Raw genomic sequence first — 21,033 nt, forward strand, 5'->3', positions numbered from 1 at the left:
GGAAAAGCAAATATGACAAAAAGAGTCTGTTTGAATATTCAATTGCTGCTCCGCATACACTGAAACTCTGAAGTGCAAAAAGGCCACAGAATATTAGATGTGCTTGTGTATGAAATTAGTATAGTATCAGGTTTGAATAAAATATGATCCATAACAAATGTGAATATGATGTTGGGCAGATTGTGTAGTGGTATAAAACTACTGAGGACACAACACCAGTTCATCTGTGTAGAAATGAAGGGAGGTGGTAGAAACAGGTTTTTCCTTGCTGTCCTCACGCATGCTGATGCACTGTCCAAACCAATACTGGCATATTGAAAGTAGGAGTCCCTCTGGAGTCCTAAGTCTATTGCCATAGAATGTTGTGACAAGTGCTTTCAAGAGTAAACTGGCTTAATTCTTCTCTTGAGCCCAGAACTTCCCAGTACACAGTATCAATTGAAATTTTCTGCTGTGGTGATAATTCCAATGAAATTTTATTTGGTAAGAATGGTAGGATCTGCTGCATGTTATAAACTCTACTTTTTTATAGGAGCATGCCCTGTAAGCCATGAAAGATGATTGGGAAGGCCTGCTTGGCATGAAATGAAGTTGTTGAAAAAGCCTTTTTCTTGTACAGTGTAATTTAAATGTTTTACCTCATCACTTTCCAAAATGGCCAAAGCATGTGTTTGGCAAAGTGTCTTATTGTTTTAAAAGGATTGAAGTTTTTTATCAGGAGCTTGAAGGAGTTTTTTTACTGCCTACATTTTTGATATATGCAAAAAAGGTGAATCTGAATAATTAAAGCATTCAAGTGTTTTTGTGTTTAGTGTTCCTCAAGTTATTACTTTAAAGTTAGAATGTAAATATTTAAAGATAACTGAATTTTTATTATATAGGATTTTTCAGAGGCATCCCTTCATTTTGGCTACCATATTTTAAAATTCTATAAAAAAGTCCTCAGCCTTCTTTTTATAACACGATTTATAGTAACTTCCAAAGTGTTGCAGGTGTTTCCTTTCCCATTAGCAGCTAAGGGAATGTTCACCACCAGGCCTGAGCTTTGGAAGTCCTTGCTACTACTGTGTGCTCTGTACACTGCTCACATAGATGGGCAGAGCCATTGCAACTCCATCTCCATGTCCACTGATGTTGATGCACCAGCTGCAATAATATTTCAAGTCAATCCCTGATTAGTTAGGGGAAGGTCAGCTATTTCTGACTGGCCTCGCCCAGACAGTGAAACAGAGCAAACCTCTGCCATCAGTGTCCTAAAATAGAAGGCCCTTTTCATCTGTCAGACTTGAGTCAGCCACATGGAACACAAATTTGGAGACACGAATTGACTCACAGGGCATTGGGAAGAAGGGCACAGGCAGAAAATCAAGTGAAGAGAAACTTCTTCAAATATGAGCTGCATTCTCCAAAGAGTTTTTTAGTTACTTTCACAATAATTTTTAAAAAATTTTAGTTCTAATATTTTAAATAATTAAAGGATTTTTTTTGGGGAGGGGGGCTTTTTTGTGTTGTTTTTTTTTTGTTTTCTTAAACTTCAATAATGAAACTGAGTGTGGGAATATTTTTTGGAGGCTTCTTTGCAGCTCTGGGGTTTTTGCTTTTTTTGGTGGCATTTGGAACTGATTATTGGCTTCTTGCTACAGAAATAGGAACTTGTTCAGAAACACCTGAAAGTGCTGGGGTTAGTATGAACTTTTTATTTATAATGAGAGTTATATATGTTGAATTCTTGGATATGTTTATTTTCTAAGAATTTACTTCTGTATGAACTTTTGAGTAAACCAATTTGATTTATTTTCTAAGAATTTACTTCTGTATATACTTTTGAATATACTCATTTTGACCTTCTGGAGGCTTACAAGCCTGCTTCAAAACTTCTTATAATCATTTGTAATCAGCTGTAAAATGAATTCTTATTTTGTGATACTGCTTTTGCAATATGATATTCTTTCAAAAGAAGACTGTCTGTTTATAAATGCTATAGCTGACCTAAATTCAGACAGGTTGTGTGTCGTTATGATGGTGGTGTTTTTTACCTCAACATCTAATTGAGCTTAATTCTTTCAGCCATTCAAAAATTGTATGATAATGGCTTTCTTTTTGGTTTTTTTCCCTTCCTCTGTAGGGAGAGAAGGCCACTTTCCATCATGAAGGTTTCTTCTGGAGGTGCTGGTTTAATGGAAATGTAGGAGATAATAATGCCAGCATGTGGAATTTTTGGTATAGTAAGTGATTTTTTCCTTTTACATTATCTACGGTAGTTCTCAAAATTGTTGGGGCTTGGTGTGTTTTTTTTGTTTTTACTTCTATCTTATGAGTCATTAGCTTTCATATGCCTTCTTTGGGGATCAGGTTCTTCAGCTAACCTAAAATAAATTCTTGACACACACTTTTGTAATCTGTACTATAGGAAACCCCAGGACAAAATGATACAAGTTTAGCTATCAGGTTACACTGTGATTGTTATGGATACCCTGTTAACCAGAGTCCATTCTTGGCTACACACTCTTTTAGCTCTTACTGTTAAACCGTTGGTTTTTTTCTGTTAAATAGGGGAAAAAGATCTTAGTGATTAGCCTGGTCCATGAATTTTTGCTTGGAGAGTTTCTCCACCTGTTCTTAACAGACTATGAGTGGGTTAAGGGAATAGACAACTCTACAGTGCAAATGGTGTAGGACACAGCATCTCCAGAAGAGTTCCTTTATTACATTCACAGATGACCCATTACTTTCTTTCACTACATTCAGGATTCTAAGAGAAATAGAATGCCAAGATCAGATAGTGTTTTACAATCAAAATATCCCTTTAAGAAGTCAAGCAAAACTTCTCCAGTCTTTGACACTCCGAGTGTCAAAGATGAGTTCCCTCACCTTATTGCAAGATTTCCATAATCCTTGTAAAAAGGTGCCATTAGTCAAGTTTGACTTCAATAGTCCATTATAATAGAATAATATAATAATTACATATTATATTATATTATATTATATTATATTATATTATATTGTATTATATTATATATAATAATTCAATAGCTAAATATATTGCTTTGTTTTGGGTGGAAAATGTAATACTCACAGTAGTTAATTTCCACTTGTTATATATCTGGAAAATTATGTGGTCAGGAATATTAAATTTAGATGGGATTTAAGTTATAGTCAGCTTTTGTCTCTTGCCAGGAAGAAGTTGATATTTTTTAGAAGAATTTAATATAAAGGGTGAAATTACCTTTTTTTCTGGAAGATATTAATTCCATAGACTAGACAAGCAAAGATGTTTGATATTTTTGTTGTTCTTTTACAAAAGAAAAAGTAATTGCCTTGATTTTGTTTGTTTGATTTTTTTTTTCTGCACATGTAATAATGAGAACATAATTAACCCTCAAATGAGAAAGGTACATATGCATACAGTGGCATACATATGCATCACATATAAATTGCAGTGTGCTTTCAGCAGGGGTCATTTACTGTCCCAGAGTACAAATCTGTGTTACTCCTTAAGGAATGTTCTTGTTTGGATAACAAGGCTTTTATATCTTACCAAACCAAATTCACTGCAAGCTGTTGCCTAGGAAAGGACCTGAAATCTTGACCATGATGCTCAGTTTGCCCATTTGAAGAACAGAGACACAATTTTGTTAAGGCAGTAAAATATTAATCATTAGCTGTCTTTCATTTTTAGCCAACCAGTCACCTTCTAAGAATTGTACTCATGCTTACCTGTCCCCATTTCCTCTTCTCCGAGATGAACACAACTCAACCTCCTATGACTCTGCAATCAGTAAGTATTGTTTAGTGCAAATGCCTATAGTTTCAAGAAAACAATTTGGATGCTTCAAAAGAAAATAGCCTTATCACTCAACACAGTTTAATTAACAGAATTTTTGTATTTCATACTTCTCATAAATTTACAACATGCTTATTTAAGCCACTGTTTAACAAAACACATAAATAAATGCTTAGCTTTAAGCATGATGACAAAATGGAGGTAATTTCTGGAAAAAAAAAAGTTTCCTTTTTAGTGCTTTTTTTCTTCAACACAGTATCTTCCTTGGGCTGAATGCATTTAACAGGTACTTCTTGTCATGTATTTCAATAAAACTGGTTTTTGTTTTGGTTGGATTTTTTTGTTATGTTTTATTTTTGGGGGGGAGATTTTTTTTGTGTTGAATAAATAACCACATATGGAAATGTATTGCATTTTTTGTTATGAGGAAGGAGGAGCAGAGCCTTGATGCTAAGATTATTTAACTGACTCAGGTATACTTCACTGAGAAACTTGTACTGTAACAGAGATACATGTAAGTATATATTTATATACATGTGAAAGATAAACAGTAATAGAAAACTTTATGTTTGAATATTGCCTAGAAAGCTCTGTCTTTACAACACTCAGAAACTACCTAAAAATATAAGGTGCATTTAATCAGATTAAGAGCTTTATGCAAACATATTTTAAGTAAATAACATTTGATATCTATTTCATATGACTTTTTAAACAACCGGTGATGCGTGCATGCTACATGTCTCTGAGCTTGCTGACTAAGGGACTTAAGTGATCCCTTCCTGTCCTGAAGCTGTAATTATGCTTTTGCTGACCTTGAAATGTCTTTAGAATCCAATTTTTATGCTGAAGACATGAAAAAGAAAATAAACTAGAATTATAATGGTTCTGTTAATCTTTAGAAATTATGAACTGTTTGTCCAGGATGAATTCGGACCTCATCATTCAGAAATCTAATCTGTAACTTCATAGCACATCTAGAACAGTTTATCTTTCCATTTGAAAGTGACAGAGCCATCAGCTCCTAATAGCCTAGACAGAGTTTGTATTCCACCATTCACTCATACATTCACAAAGGTTCCTCAAATTATATTGCATGATTACACAGAAGTGGACAAACAAAGAAAAAGGAAAGGAGAAGGAATATCATCAAAAGTTTAATTAATTTTAGTTAATGTTTGCCAAAAGAACCACTGCTCAAATATAATTTTCCTATCTATATTTCATATTAGGAGATTAAAAGTAGGCAGAACAGTACTATAGATGCTGGCCCAGGTAGAGTATATTCAGAGCCATTCCTGCTATATAAATAGATACAGTTGGATTGCTTTCGAGCTCATTAAAACTGAAGAGGGTTTGGGGTTTTTTGTGCCTACATTTCATTTTCAGCATCCAAGCCGAGTTATTTACTAGAACAGATATGATTTTTCATGAGTCTTTCACAACTTTTTATGAAGAAGGTTATGTCATCATCTCTTCTGTTAGTTCAAAACTTGTCTCTCCTTTAGTCTAGTTTGACAATCCTGCCCATGGAATTTGGCAAACAAGTTTTAAAAACATTGCTTCAACTGCAGTTGCTAAATTAAGAAATGCCAGAAGGTTATCCTCTTCTTCTTGGCTCCCAGTGCAGGAAGGGGTTCTCTGTAAAACCAGTGGCAAAAGACTTTGGTCTGGTTCCATGAAGAACAATATTTCATCTATGATTTGTATATCCTATTTCCTGCATCTAATACTTGGCATCAGCTAAGCATAGAATAAAAGGGCACTACCAAAAATTTGAGGTTATTGTCCTCTTTTTTGGTTCTGCTACTGTTTCATGATAAAATATTACCATTTTTATGGCTCATAGCTTTCTCGACAGTATCTTTTGGGGAAGCCCTAATCTCCTCCCCAGGTTTATCATTGCATTTTCAGTGAGTCAATCAAATTCTATTTTAACAAGATATAACAAGGTAACAAGAATTTTTCTGTCATCTTCATTTGCAATTTCATATAAAAAATAAACAGCTGAATAAAGTACTTTAAACTTAATTAGAAAAATCAAACATGTATACAACACATTTTCTAAAAATCTAACTTTCTGTTCAGAGTGCTGCTAGTTTCTGAACAAGTAAAGGCATTTGACTTTTTTACAGACTATTTGGCTAAAGAGACTTTTGTATCTTATCAGAGGAATTTGAATTTAACTTTAGCCCCTTGTGCAGTCCCTTGTGTGGAGACTTTTTGTAGCTTGTTGTTGGAGTGCCATGTCACCATCCAGCTAGAAGAGCTCAGACAAGGATAAGTTGCCTGAGGAACTGAAATCTCTGATGCTTTTTGAGTGCAGTGTCTGGACCAAGTTCTCTGTTGACATAACTCCTTTGGCTTTGGTAGGAATTTGGCTCAGAGCTTTTCTGGGCCAGAATTCAAAACAGGCTCACCTATCATTCCTTAGTTTGTTTACATCTTTTTGTATGTTGGGTTTGCGTTTGTGCCATAGTTCCCAAAAGTCTTAAAGCACTGAGGATGGGGAGCTCCAGTGTTTCAGTATGCCTTACAAAGCTTTAGACTAAAGGCTCAGTTCATTCTGATGTACAAACCTTGACTATGAGCTCTTGGTGTCAAGGACTATAGCCTTAGATGGAAATGTAAAGACAGAAAAGCCTAGAGGGGTGCTTATATTGGAGTTTTGAATGCATGTTTTAATGGATCAGTTATCTTTTGATTATTACTGTTAGATGCATGATTAGCTCCAAAGGGTTAGCTAGTACTGCTTTGAAATTGCAGTGTGCTGTATCTTTTAATCATGGTTATGATGTTTTTGTGCATTCATTGGTTCTGTTAAATGTCTTGACAGAGTGGGGAGGACTTCCCCTAGCTGTAGTGTAAGGTACCGTCAAAAGCTGTGTGATCCATCGCTCATGGTTAATGTGCTGTAAGAAATTCTTAACCTGAAATAGGTTGTAAGTGAACTCAGGGGAAGCCTGACTCTAGTGACTTTCTTTGATGGTACAGAGGTTGAGAATGACAACTTTTATAGTGTGCAGCTCTTAAGTAGGCTTAGCACCTCACTGTGTTGCTAGCAGGTTCATTTTTATGATGATTCACATATATAAGTGCAATAAATTACAACCTAAGAATAAAAATAAAAAATAAATTAGACCATACAGTAGAAATACCACATCAGCAACCTATACATTTTAAAATAAACATATATTTGCATAATCTTAATAATAATAACCAGATTAGTTGCCCCATCAGGCTATTCTGAAAACATAATATTATGGTACTTTAATATGAATTAATTGTTAGCTAGCTTAATGCATAATATCACATCATTAGATTACTTATGTTCAAGGGCTATCACACTTTCCTAAAGTTCTTTTACTATAGGACAATATTAGGTCTGTTTCTGAAAAATGTTCAAAGTTCTTACTCATGGAAATAGTCCCATTGACCATAGTGAGATTATACCTTTGAAAAATAAGTGAAAAATCTAACACTTAGTCACTAATTCATTTTTTTTTTTGAGGGGATTTTTTTCAACTTAATTTGGAAATAAAATCTAGTTCCCTGACTGTTGTAAATCACCCCAACACCTTTTGAAGCTGAAGTGGGAGCATTTTAATGGAGCAGCACTGGCACATTAGTTTAATATCTGATTTTTAGCTGCTAGAATTTTTTATCTGACTATTAGTATCCTATTTTGTCCAGTACTGGGCACACGGATATCATTTGAATTAATGCCCAATGGATGATACACAATGTTTATAGGACTGAAGCAAAAATCTGATTCAGCGACTGTTAAATCTAAAATGGTGAGATCAAATTTATTGGCAGGTTTGTTAATGGGTTAAAATTTACCTAAAGTAATCTGGAAAATAGCAATGAAATCTGAAAATAGAAGTTGTGCAAGTGAAATGTTATCAGTAGTCTATTTCTAGGGGGAAAAAATGCTCTTATGCAATGGTCATATAATTGTCCATGAGAGATTGCAATATAGTAGATTTATAAGTGTGATCTCTGTAGTTCCCCAAGAAGCAATAAAGCAAGAAGCATTTTAAAAAGCAGTGTATCCATCTTGTGAATATTGTCGTTGTTTTACTGTTCAAGTTATTTTTTGGAAAAAAAATGTTACTAAGGGATAGTAAAAGGTGCTGAATGAAGCTGAGAGAAGTCTTGCAAGGTTTACTGTGTTGTCAGGTGTGTCTCCTGTGCTTCTGCTGAGATAGATGATTTCATTTACAGTGAAAGATTTTATCTTTCAGAGAAGATACTTCTTGTTGAGATAGTTCAGGCCCTTTGCCTTTCACTGTGTTGGCACTGTCTGTGGCAATACTTGTCAAAAGCATTTCAATATCTCTTATATTAAACAGAGAGGTAAAAACCACACACATTCTAAAATACAATCCACTGTCAGATCACAGGAAATATTTCCTTTTGGATGTGAGATTGTCTGTGATAATTCTGTGAAACCTTTCAAAGTAATTTTGCCTACCTCTGGAAATTTTAATGTGGCATTATACTAACAGATGTTTCAAAAGGTTTTTCATCCTTATACCGCTTAATAATTCATATTGATACTAAATTTAAGATTAAGTGGCTGGGTTTTTATGGTAGACCACAGTACTTGTATGGACTGATGGCTGTGTTTTGAAAACACTTTAAGTCATCAGGGACAGTGAAATAATCAGTATGCATTCATGATGCTAATGTTAACATCTCCAATAGAAGGTGTAGAAGGGTGTTGCTTTGTGACATTAGATGGCTTTTTTTCTAATTATTATGGAGCTCCAGAGGTGTCCATGAGAGCTACACAAGTGTGTGTTGTAGGTGGCACAGCTCTGTAACTTTTCAAATATATTATTGCTTCTCTTTCATATTGTGCATCACCAACATCTTAAAATAAGAATCTGTAACTTCAGTTGGTGATCAATGCTGGGATCTACTATCCTACAAAAGAAGGCTTTTGGTAATTTTCACCCATTTCTCCAAAATTTTGTCCCTTGCACAAACCCAGATAGTTGTAGTTTTCAAATAATGCAAAAGTCTCTGGGGGGAAACTAAATTAGGATCTTTGGAGAGGAAAGCAAGTAGCGGGGAAAACTACAGGTTATGAAGTTTTGGAGGAATATAATGTTCCCATACAGGCCCTATAGTGCAGTTGTGTGTACTCCTGTTTTCTGCTAAGTCTTTTTTATTTTTAAACCTGCCTGTCATTTCCAAGGCAAATGTACTCAACAGAGGGGCAGCTTACCAAGATGAGTTACAAAACCTTCTGTTTAGCACTCTGGCAGCACAGAGCAATGGTATCTAGGATTTTAAACACTGCAGATATATTTACTTTGCTCTCTGCAATAGTGCTTGCACTTTGTTACTTCTGTTGTAGGAAACACTTGGAATAATGCACGTATTTGAGGTGGGTAACTCACATATCTATGAAGTACCTGGAAGAGACAAGGATACTCCTTGTCATCTGGACCAAAACATGGGCTATCCTATGAAATACCTCAGTGAGACTTGAAATTGTGCAAACTTCTGTTAACACTTTGTATAGAGACACTTTTTATTGGTTCACCAAACTATTGTTTCTTGAAACAGACTGTTTGGATCTCAGTGTCAGCCTTTTTCATGGGATGTTAAGGAGAGTAATTCAAAGCAACATCTGCTGTTGCATTTTATCATTGTGCATCTCAGCCTCAGAGCAGCAAAGTCTTTGACTTGAAGAATAATTTCATTTTTAGGAAGATTTAATTTTAACCAACTCTTTTGTGTTCATCTATGGATGACAGCTATGCTAAATGACAGCAGTAGGCCTGAGTTGTAATTTTGAATGACTAGCCCTGTAGAAATTGATCTTGCCTATCTAGGCAGAGAAGATAGGAAATGTCATCTAAGAAAAAATGGTCAGATTGTAAAATAAGTGAAGCTGTATTTGCAGGAAAATGATGGCTTTTTAATTCCCTTACAAAAGTAAAAGTCTAAGTGCTCATAGGGTGTTTCCTCAGACCTGTGTCACAAATGAACCAAATGACTTTCTGCCTTGCAGATTAGAGGGGGTAGTATTTTGCTTGAAAAGGTTTGTGAACAGACTTTGTACCTGTCAGTTACACTCTGTTTTTTAATTGATGTTTAATGACTGAATTAGCTTAAGAAACAAGTATTAGGATAATCAGATTTTATCCAGGATTCTTTAGAGTAAATAACTTTTGGAGAAATAAAATGGAAGCTTCTGTCAGGTGATAGCTAGATGAAATCAGTATTTCACACATAAAGCATAAAATACTTACAGTGTTGGAGCAGAGAAATGGCTTTTCTCTTGTATAGTTACAGAGAGGTTGAAACAAATTTCCATCAGTTACATTTGTACTTCTTTTGTGCTCTGATTCTAAGAATATTTGAGCATCAAATCAAGCTTTTCTCATGAAATTTCACTAAAAGCAGACTTCAAAGCTTCCTGTATGAGAAGCAGATAATGACAATGGGTATTGGCTTTGTAACGCCGGAGAATCTGATGTACTCCTCCATTCAGAAAATAAAAACACTGCTCCATGACTTAGGTGAATGACCATAATAATATAGAAGAAAGGTTTTTCAAGGTCCATTTTGGCCAATGTGTCCTATTATGTAGTATGACTTTGAAGTACCTTGGGCCACCCATGTAAAAGAGTTGGGTGGTTATAGATTGATTTAGTGGTATTAGGCTTTAAATGAGGAAGTAATGTCCCATAGACTTGGAGACTGCAATGAAGCTTATCAAAGTAGCCCCATGAGTAAAATAATATGAAATTGCTTCAGAAACCCAAAACTGAAGGACTTGAGAGATTTACCTTTCTAGGTCTCCACTCACTGTCCATTTGCATTAAGTGAATCATTTAACTATGTGTTTAAACAGGTGCCTAAATCCCATAAGAGGTATAGTACTTAAAGCAAAACACACATTTAACTGCTTTGCTGAGCCATAGCCTTATTTCTTACCTACTATTCCAATATTTTTTGTTTATATGAAGTGGAGATTTGGATATGAACCAAACCACAATTTTAACCCTTCTGCCAGGTACTTAAAGACACATTCATCCTTTTTATGCCCAAATCTGCTGATCAGCGTGGCGGAAAATTATGTCTCTGAGTGTTTGCCTGGATTAAAAAGGGTGTTATTTAAAAAGTGTGGCTAATGTAATGTGGCGAGTGTGATCTAGCTAATACATTTACAAGCCTGATGATGTATACTTTAACTTGTGTTAAGCTGGTCAAGTTAAAAACCGTAGACTTTTGGAATACATTAGTGGGAAACACGAGCTGCTAATGCCTAGTGTGCCTTCAGATTTCAGATGAGAGGAAACCTGAATTATTACTGAATAGCTGTGTCTAACAAGCTGTATGAATTTGAATCTTTCAGGATATGAACCAGTATAATAGTTGCTTGGTTGTGTTTTTCCATAACAGTAAGTAGGTGCTGTCAGATGATAAGTGGCAGTTTCTTTTGTGATACACTTTTCCTGACTTGCCAGCTGGCTTATATGCTTTCCCTCAGTTGGGTGGAAATGTTTTTCACTGACTGAATTGTCAGTGCTTCAAGATTTTCTGATCTGACGATGGAGATCTTTACAACTCATAATTTTACTAATGGGTTGTGTTAATGTACCAATTTTTAAATTCATGGGAGAAATTTATGTCACTCTTGTAGCATTTGTAAAATGATGACTTTGTTAAATGGATGTGCAATTAACCAGCTAAAACTAATTGTTAGAAAGACTCTTTTGGCCAGAGTATGTCACAAAACTCTCAGCTCATTTATCACCAGCTGCATCCATTAATTCAGCACTGCTTGGCAGTGCCTAGCAGGGGCTTCTGAAACATCACATTTTAAATTTAATAAAATACAAAGAGCTTTAGGGAAGAAATAGGCTGGTTTAAGACACTTAGCTGTTTTTCAGAAATACAGTTTATATTTTTTTAGTTTCTCCCTGCTCCTAGCTTAAGTTATTTTCTGCTGAATATGACTATATATAAGGAGTATTATCTAGACATAAATTATAAAGAACTTACAGATTGTTATTGGTGATATAATGTGGGCACTATGAGTGTCAAGATATTGCAGCTCTCTGCTTCTTCCTCACAGTTTTAGTAAAATAATTGTATCCTATTTGTCCAATCATTTATCCCAAAGAATCACTGCTGTGTCTTTGCTGTACCATTTTCTAAAGAGTGTCAGTTTGGTCAGGTTGCTATCTTACAAGGTGTTGCTAAATATTCAGCAGATTGATTTCCTTCCCAGTAACTTACATGCTGTTTTCCATGATCATCAGGTAAAGACTGGTAGTTGAACCTATTTTGATCCACATGATACATATTGTATATGTAAAATAGAATTAATGTTTCATATGTTAATAAGGCAAGTGATAAGAGAAGGGGAAAGGAAAATCTTTGTTAGCCAACTTGGATAAATTCTAAAAAACATTTCATTCTTTCTCTTCCTTCTTCCTTTTCTCCAGTTTATCGAGGTTTCTGGACAGTTCTTATGCTCCTGGGAGTGCTCACTGTTGTGGTGGCTAGTTTCCTCATCATCTGTGCAGCTCCTTTTGCCAGTCACATTCTATACAAAGCAGGAGGAGGCTTTTTCATCATTGCTGGTGGGTATACTGTTTGTTCAGTCAATCATAGAGCTGAAAGGATGAGTTATTTCTTCCATTTTCCTTAACCAAAAATTATATCAGTCATGGTTAAAAGAAAGAGAAAGCATATGCTTCTATCCTTTGGCTTGTGGAGTGCCTGTTGTGGAGACAATTCTTTGCACAGTTATTTAATCATGAAGCTATTATAAAAAATATTTTTGGGTTAAGGTTAAAAAAAAACCAAAAACATCCAGGACAAATCATGGAATTACACTGCAATTTCAATCTACATTTTTTTTAACAGGAAAAAGGACGCATATTTAAGGATGTTGCCTTATAGGGTTCTCAAAGGCTTTAGCTAGGAAGAGGATTTAGCTTTGTCCATTATCAGTGATGCAAAAGATGATTACAGTGGACTCTGAAGAAGTTGGGAGATAGAACATTTACATGACCAATACAGGGAAATGCTTTGGATGTGATAGGACTAAACAAAATAGTTGTCATATATGAGTAAGTAGGAGCTCTAAACCTCTGTGAATGAAACATAACAAATAACTGAATTCCCTCCTTCCTCATCACCCACACGTGCAGTGGAGGATGCACCCTCCCAGGATTCAGCTGATACTGACAGCTCACTGGCACGCTGTTTGCTTAACCTTGAGAAGTCTGTGAAGATGTCACACTGGTGTGTAAGATATAGTTATACAGGATGTAAATGATAGTATGTGCTCCATCGCTGCTCTCCTTGGTTTAAAGCCTGGTGAGAGGCAGCCCTGTGAGAACATACTGTGTTACAGGGCAGAGCCACCCGTGTCAGGACCATAAGGTCTGGGCTCTCACTTTGCTTCTCATACTGACCCCCTGACCTTGCTTACCCGCTGCACCTCTAAGCTCTTCACATGCAGCTACTGATCATTATTCCCCTCCAAAGGACTCTCAGTGAAGTGTGGGAAGTATTTTATAATATTTTAGTTGAAGAAAATCCCACATACTTAACATATTATCTCTTGAGAATTACTCCTCCACAATTTAAAAGACATACAAAAAATATTCATAGGCTGACGGAGATGCTAAGATATTTCAGTGCTTTTTGTCACTAATTTTCAGGGCAAGAGCCCATGTCACTCTTGCTCTTTTTCCACATTTGTAATGCATGAAAACCTCAGCTGTCACTAGAAAGTAGGAGAAGCTGTTTGAGAGGAAAAGGGCAGTTGAAAGATGTGGAACTGATGGGCAGAGGTGCAAAGCGATGCTTGTGTTCTCCACTCTGGGTCAGTTCATCTGCCCTCATTTAGGAAGGGGAAAGTTAGATTCCCCAAGCCTGTGCTAGCCTCCCTTGGCTTCCCTAGGAGGCCTGCAAGAGGCAATAACATTCATTGGCAGTAAAAACAGTAGGTATGTAAGAAGTTCCCTCAGCAGGGGAATCATTTCATACTGAAAGAGGGGTCTAATTGGATCAGATGAATGTGCTATGGAGGAATCCTATACTTCTCTTTAGTAAGAGAATCTATAGAGACTATTTCTTTAGCTATGTGAAGTTAAGTGAGCTTTATTATCCCAGTGTGTGACCTTGGGTCTGTGTATTTGCCCCTTTCACCCTTTGTCCCTATAGTGCAAATGTTCTTCAGGTGAATTCCTGATTTTTTACTCTCTCTGCATGTAGCATGTTTCAACTTCAGGACTGTTCTCAGTCAGGGTTTTAGAAAAAAGCTGCGTTATTTTTACTATTACCATTAGTGTTGTGGAATAGCAAAGGTCTTTAGCAAAATCCTGCTATGATTTGTCAAAAAGTAGTGGTGGCAGGAGAAAATAGGACCCATTCAGCTTTCTCAAGGCAGAGCAAGATAAGATAGGATCTGACCCAGAAGAGGGTAATGGGCTCTATTGTGTCCCTGCTGCCCTGATCCCTTCCTCTGCCTATCTCCTTTAGGACTAGAGAGAGCCTGTTCATTACTGCCTGCCAAATCAAAGCAGGGCATGGAAGGGGAGAGTGATAAGAAGTGGTGCATATTTATCACTTCTCAAACATGTGATCAGGATGCAGCCAGAGGAAGCATCTACTTAAACACAGACCTAATGGGAATATGAAAAGGTGCAATGTGACTTAGGTTAATGCGACTTAAATTTGGTGAAGTTAAGAGTTCTTCTAAGGCAGAAACCAGCAGGTTGTTTTGAAGAAACAAGAGGAATTATACACGTTGTTTTGAAAGAGCCCGTCTCACCACAAAATTCAAGTATTTGTTAAACTGTAGAGAATAGTCTTGTGAGAAGGAAGTTAGACAATGTGATTGTTCTTTGGAAGTTAGGAAGAAGATAGGGAAATCAGTCATTTTCCTATTTACCTGTCTTAAAGAAAAGTTAGATGAAATAATTTTAATACCTATTATTGGAGTAGAAGTATCTTTATCCTTCTGCAACCTTAACTTACAAATTAGCAGCAGGTAAAAGCTCTCCCTCAACTGAAGAGTACAGCGTGTAGTATGATCTGCTGTGATGTCTTAGGGTTCACGGAGAAGCTGAAGACATTATTGAGAATGAGATTCATGCCAAACTGTTCAGCCATCTGAAAGCTGTTTTGTATGAACCAACTGCCTAAATTTCTATGACAACAGTAAGAAATACTCAGATGGACAGCTCACCTTCTCTGTGATAAGGCAGACAGATTTGCCTTTTGGAGGGACCCATTCAAGAAGCCTAAACAGAGATGCTGAGTGAAATAAATTTACGTTGAAAAGGACCTCTTGAGGAAATCAATTCTGACATCCCATTTAGAGCAGGATTGTCTTCAAAGTTAGATCAGGCAGCTCAGAGCCTTATCCAATCAAGTTTTTAAAATCTCCAGTAACTGATCTGTAGTGTCTTTGGGTGTTTGTCCCAGTTTGACCAACTTCATTGTGAGAAATGTTTTCTTTTTTCCTTGTTTTCAGCTGATGCTGCCTTTGATGCAGTTCGTGACTATTACATCTCATTCTGACAAGTCTGTTGGTCTCTGAAAAGTCTATCCCCATCTATTCTATAACTCAGTTTTGAAAAATGAAGACTGTATTCTTCTCTAGACTAAAATTCCCCAGCTCACTCAGCCTCTACTTGTTCTTCATCCTCCTAACCATTTTGGTGGTCATCACCTCAGTTTATCAGTATCTCTGTTTCACATGGGGTCCCCAAACTTACCCCATAGCTTACCACATATGATGTCATAAGTGTTGAGTAAAGGGTGATATTAGTATTTTCAAATCAGCTCTGTATGAGGTTAATGTTAATTTTTGCCAGACCTGCTTAAATTTTTGTACACATAAAGGGATTGTTCTTGTACTTTAGGGAAATTGTCTATGAGCAGCACCAGAGTCTTCTGGGCCCCTTTGCCCTTTGCGGCAGACTTTGCCCTTCAAGGCAGCCTCTCTTGGGATTTTGCCTACCAATTCTCTGCACAGATTGAAGTGTGTTCTCTTAAGTTCTGGGTCTTACCTTTCATATTCCTCCTAGGATATTAACCCTTGCCATTCCATGGCTATTGTAACTACAATTAACGCCATCATTTTCCTGACCCATTTTTCCTTAATTGGGAGTAACAAAGCTTTGTAATTGTATTAACCACCTGAAGCCACAGGTGAAACTACACCTGCAATATCTGTTGGTAAAAGTGAGTATCAGTTCAATGGTATCACAGTCAGTGACTTGAATGCTGCCTTTGCAGCCTCATCTCCATGTCTGCAACCTCAGAGGATGATCAAAAACCAGCTATGGTACTGTCACAGGAAAAGAAGGGAAAGCTTCTATAAAATGATCTCTTAGAGCAGCCTTCAATAAAGTCTGTAATTACCTTGTGCCTCTTTCTCCCTAGTGGTGGTGAAAACTGTCCTCTTGTACTGATGCCAATAAGCAATATACCAGGAAGTGCACAGAGCATTACAGAATCACACCCTGGTGAAGAAGCAAAATTAGAAGCATGACTGCTGCTTCCTGCCAAAAGGGTGAAAAAAGATGGTACTTTAATTTGAGATCCTAGATGAGGACAAAAATCTGTTTTCAGAGACATGTACCTACCTCTGTAACTTTTGCATGGGATCATCTGCATGTACTTTAGCAGAGAATGCCAACCATTATTTTTAAATAAAGGTCACAAGAGTCCAAGGAAGGTGGTAGAATCTGAAATAAGGGCAAGAACAGAAAAATGCATTTAATAAAAAAATATACACAAACACGTAGAAGTTTTCCTCAAGTGAGATAATGTGTTCTAAACTTCCAGGCATAAGTAAAAAGCTCACATCATTCTTTCCAGCACCTGTTGTCTTTGCGTCTGCATAGTAAAAGATTCATGCCATAAACAGCCATTCACCATTGACAAGTGAAAGGCATTTCTGCGTGGGAAGAATCAGTACTAAAGGCCAGCAAACTGCTTCTTGAATTCACAGACATTTCTAAAGGTTCTGTATTCTTTCTTCTCTACAATATGCACAAGTATTTGTTTGAAAGAAATTCAAAAGAATTAATGTGAAAGACAGAAAAGAGTGACCTCAGAGAAGTCCGTGTCTTATCACACTGCACAGAGCTGTGTTTCAAACGTGTGTGTTTATAAAATAAAAAAACAAAATGGAAGAAAAAAGAAAGAAAAAGGAGTAGGAGGAAAGTATTTATTTGTCTTAATCTCTTGCAGACATATTTCATGTTCTAGGAATAATTTCCCCCATCATTCCTGATTCATGCAACTGCTGTTCTATTTATTATTCACTAAAAGACAAAGCCAAAAGGACACCTGCACTCTATGAAAAAGGTCTAAATGCCAAAAACATAGAAATATATCACAGCACACACTGTTCCTAAAAATATTTACTTCAAGAAATTGTGCACTTTCTTTCAATCTCAGTGATTTTGTCTTGGAGCTTGCCTTTGCGAGTTCACGGCATTCACAATAGATTGTCAGTGCAAGACTGCAGGAGCAGATTTTTCAGATAAATATACATTCAGTAAACTGTCTAAGTGCTTAACTCCTGTGAAATCATAACGCTGTGAAAATTAGACAAAAGGAGTGCTAATGAATGAAATACAGGTGGAGGCAACAGGACAGTGGTCAGTTTTTACTTAGCCTGATTCTATTGTTCAAGATATTTATTGAACATGCTAAGTAATACACCTATTAATTAGTCTCCATTAGCAGGTGATGAGAACCCTTAAATACTTCTTTAGTGCCTCAATTAACTAAGAGGGTTTACATAGTCTTCCTTTCTTTTTCTTCCCTTTTAAGAAAGGACATTTATCTCTGCTTGACATACATTTCTTCTGCAAATTTCCATACCCGACAATTTGCTGCTCACAGGTGTAGAAGCTTGCTGTGAAATCACACCCAATGGATGATAGATTCCCTGAAGTTGTTTTACCACTGGCAGCACTGGCTTGCTATTTTGCACCTACATGGTGTTGATTCTAGTTTAACCACCTAGGTGTTGCTACAGAGTGCCTGAAAAGCAAAGGGTGCTCATTTCTAGATTAAAGCACCTTTGATGTGGTTTATTTTTTTTTAAAATGACAGATGCTTTTGACTAACTGCTCTGCATAACTCTGCTTCTACCCAAGATCCCAAAGGGCTTTCCAGCTGTGCAAAGCCTGGTTATACTTACCTGCTGTTATATAGAATCACTACTTTTTGTAATTATTATTGTTGTTTAGGACTAAGTTTTCCTCAGTGTAGAGGTTAAATAGAGGACTAGTTTGAAAATGCATAGGCACAGCCAGTTGAAGAGGTAAATTCCAATGTCCTTAGGGATTTTGCCAGATTATTGTTTCTTTCCAAATCTTAGGGCTATAATTTTTTTGTTCAAGTTTTGAAACCTTGAACAAAATCCATATATCTTATAACTCAGTTTATGAATTTGTCCCTGAATCTTTCTATTTTTAAAGTCAAAAGTTACTAGCTCTGTTTTGTTCTAATTTTCCTATGTTGCCTACATTATCTGTTATCATTAGATGCTCTCTTCTAGGAATCTTCTGCTCAATTTGAATTATATTTGAAGAGTCTTCAATTTAATTTCTCATTCTTCGTGTCTGGCCCTAAGGCGATCCTTCTCTCTGATTGTTTCAGTGGTTTTATGTTTAATACAAGCACAGTACTAAATTCCATCAAAATTGAGTTTTACTTAGGTAAAATACTTTCAAAATTGAATTTATGCCTCTTAGAGTTGAGTGTTGGGTTTTTTCAAACTTTGTTAGGAATTTGAACCTTAGCAAAAAATGTAATCCTGGAAGTGTATTTCAGACATGAAATGTGTCTGCCTCCTTCTTTATTTAGTTTTTCTACTATTATTTCAGCCTCCTAGAAATTGCAGATCCTTTGGGAATGTTCTGATTATGCCTCAGGTTAACTACTTCAGCCCTTGTTGGTCTTCAAAAGATCGTGCTTATAAGGATGAGTTCTCACCTGTCAGATGTCAGGATGTATGTAAAGATACTACATTTTGTCCATAAAGCAGTAACAGGAAGATCACCAGATCACCAAGTTAAGCTGCTGCATCTGACCTGCCTGGTTTTGTCTGCATCAAGTGAGGGAGTGAGGACAACAGCTGCTCCCTGGTAAATGGGCAGAAAGGGTGGGGAAAGGAGGTTGTGAGGCAGCATCTCAGGTTGGGGATGGGGAAAGGTAACAATCAAAGGTTACCAGGATATGTAGATATGGAAGCAAATGCCTGGCCATGGGTGCTTACGAAGTTCACTTGTGGGGTTTTCCACTTGTGGGGTTTGCCACAAATGTCGCGTCTGTTCAAGGTTGCATTGCAAGTATTTAGCAGGATGCAGAAGAGACCAGAAATAACTTTGACTTACAGCCTGTAGCCTCAAGTTTGGCAGTGAAGTGTTCCCAGCACTGTGCACTGACTTTTGTTTTAATGAGGCACCTAAACATTCTGGGATAAAAATGTGATGGGGTGGTGTCCTTCAAATATTTTAGTGTTCGAATAGATGGTCCTGCTGCTTTGTAACTCTGCTTTGACAGCTGGAGCTCAGGGAGCAAATGGGTACAGGCTGAAGCATGCAAAATATTTCATTTTGTGCCCTTGGTCCTCCAGCAAATCTTCTGGAGCATCTGTTCTGCAGGCTTACGTTTCTCAAGTGTCCACATTCCTCTAAAGTGAAATGAAATGTTAGGAATGCAACTGATACTTTGGAAAGCACTCTCTTCTTATATCTCCTTCTGGTATATAGTAACAAGGAGATTATCAAAGTTTGTAAGGACATGTGCTCCTATAATGTCTAAACAATTCAAAGACCTTTCAGAGGAGTGGTTGGGAAAAGGCTGTGAATTATGTGGTGGATTAATTTCAGGAAATTGTATTCAATTTGAGGTTATTACTAACAGCCTGCTTCATAGTTATTTAATTATTGTTGGGTTTTGTTCCTCTACCAAGAGCACCTTTTCTAAATGTGGATGATTTTGAATTAAATATATTTGAATTCCTATGCAAAATATTTGAGTAGAATACTCTGAAGTTTTGTGTTCCAAACACAGCCCTTTTCATAAGAATAAAGAACCAAATGCAGAGACGTGAAGATAACAGAAATATTTCCCACTCCTTTCTATATCTCATCCATAGGACAATGCCAGAGTTTGGGAAGCAAAAGTACTTTTTTCTTCCAGATTGTCCCATTCCATTCCCTCTCCTTCCCCCACCTTGACACCGAATTCAAAATGGTAAATAACTTCATTAATTTTGTCATCAGAGTCTGCCTACCAAAACCAGATATCTCCTTTGCCATGGGAGTATGCCTTTCAGTGAAAATCAGAAGAAAGATGGAGGTAGTGCTAGGTAGAGGAAGCCAAAGGCAAAAATTTTCCAGTGGTGGCTGACTGTGCCATGCAGACAGGACCTCAAGCATTGATGGGTTTTTAGGTAATACAGTAAATACACCCAACATCTGTCTCACACTCTGTTAAAACCTGGTGTTTCTTTTCCAGGTGTCTTGTTTTCGCTGGTAGTCGTGATGTATGTCATCTGGGTCCAGGCCATGGCTGATCTGGAAAACTACACACATGTGAAAAAAATGGATTGCCCAGACTTTGCTGTTTATGTACGTTATGGCTGGTCATTTATGCTGGCTCCTATAGGAGTATTTTTTTCTTTATTAGCAGGAATGCTGTTCTTGTTGGTAGGGCGTGCCATTTATTTACACTCAGACTAGTCAGACCCTGCTGAAGGGAATACAGTAATACTTGTGAAATTTTGTGATAAGTGTAAACTGGAACACAATTTTGTATATTATTACCATTATGGCAATCCTAAGTGTGCAGGCAGACTTCTGGAAGTTCTCCTATTACTTGTTTAAGGGTGAAGGACACAGAACCCAATACTGGAAGAAACCACCTTTAGTCTCAACTAGTTGTTTTTAATTCTTTAGGAAGAATACTTGTGGTTCTTCAAATTGTACTATTAGCAGCATTTTTGCAGGTTAACGAACAGAAGAAGACAAAAATTTTCTGCAAGTAAAATATGAACTTGAATCGTCTCAAATCAGCATTTTATACATTTGTCTTTTACCATTTACAGTACTTCTGTTTGTGGAGAATGGCACAAGGTAGAGAAGGCAAACATTCAAACACAGTAATTCAATCTACCTCCTCTCCTGTTTTCCACTCCTTGCCTTAGCTTTAATGGCAGCAAACATGTCTGCACT

General features: G+C 36.7%; 1 protein-coding gene across 1 annotated transcript; it reads left to right on the forward strand.

Moving 5' to 3' along the window:
• Nucleotides 1–1,188: 1,188 nt before the first annotated feature.
• On the forward strand, nt 1,189–20,541 carry TMEM182 (transmembrane protein 182). The gene is made up of 5 exons (XM_062515049.1): nt 1,189–1,681; nt 2,126–2,225; nt 3,680–3,778; nt 12,256–12,393; nt 20,318–20,541. The coding sequence occupies exons 1-5, from the start codon at nt 1,541–1,543 to the stop codon at nt 20,539–20,541; spliced, it is 702 nt and encodes a 233-aa protein (XP_062371033.1). The 5' UTR covers nt 1,189–1,540.
• Nucleotides 20,542–21,033: the final 492 nt, after the last annotated feature.

This window comes from Cinclus cinclus, chromosome 2, assembly GCF_963662255.1.
Source record: "Cinclus cinclus chromosome 2, bCinCin1.1, whole genome shotgun sequence".
Taxonomy (NCBI): Eukaryota; Metazoa; Chordata; class Aves; order Passeriformes; family Cinclidae; genus Cinclus; species Cinclus cinclus.

Bases quoted from the DNA above. Each gene is read 5' to 3' on its own strand.
- TMEM182 (XM_062515049.1), top strand. From the start codon at position 1,541: ATGAAACTGAGTGTGGGAATATTTTTTGGAGGCTTCTTTGCAGCTCTG. The intron at 3,779-12,255 runs GTAAGTATTGTT...CCTTTTCTCCAG, and splicing joins CTCCTATGACTCTGCAATCA to TTTATCGAGGTTTCTGGACA. The intron at 12,394-20,317 runs GTGGGTATACTG...TTTCTTTTCCAG, and splicing joins AGGCTTTTTCATCATTGCTG to GTGTCTTGTTTTCGCTGGTA.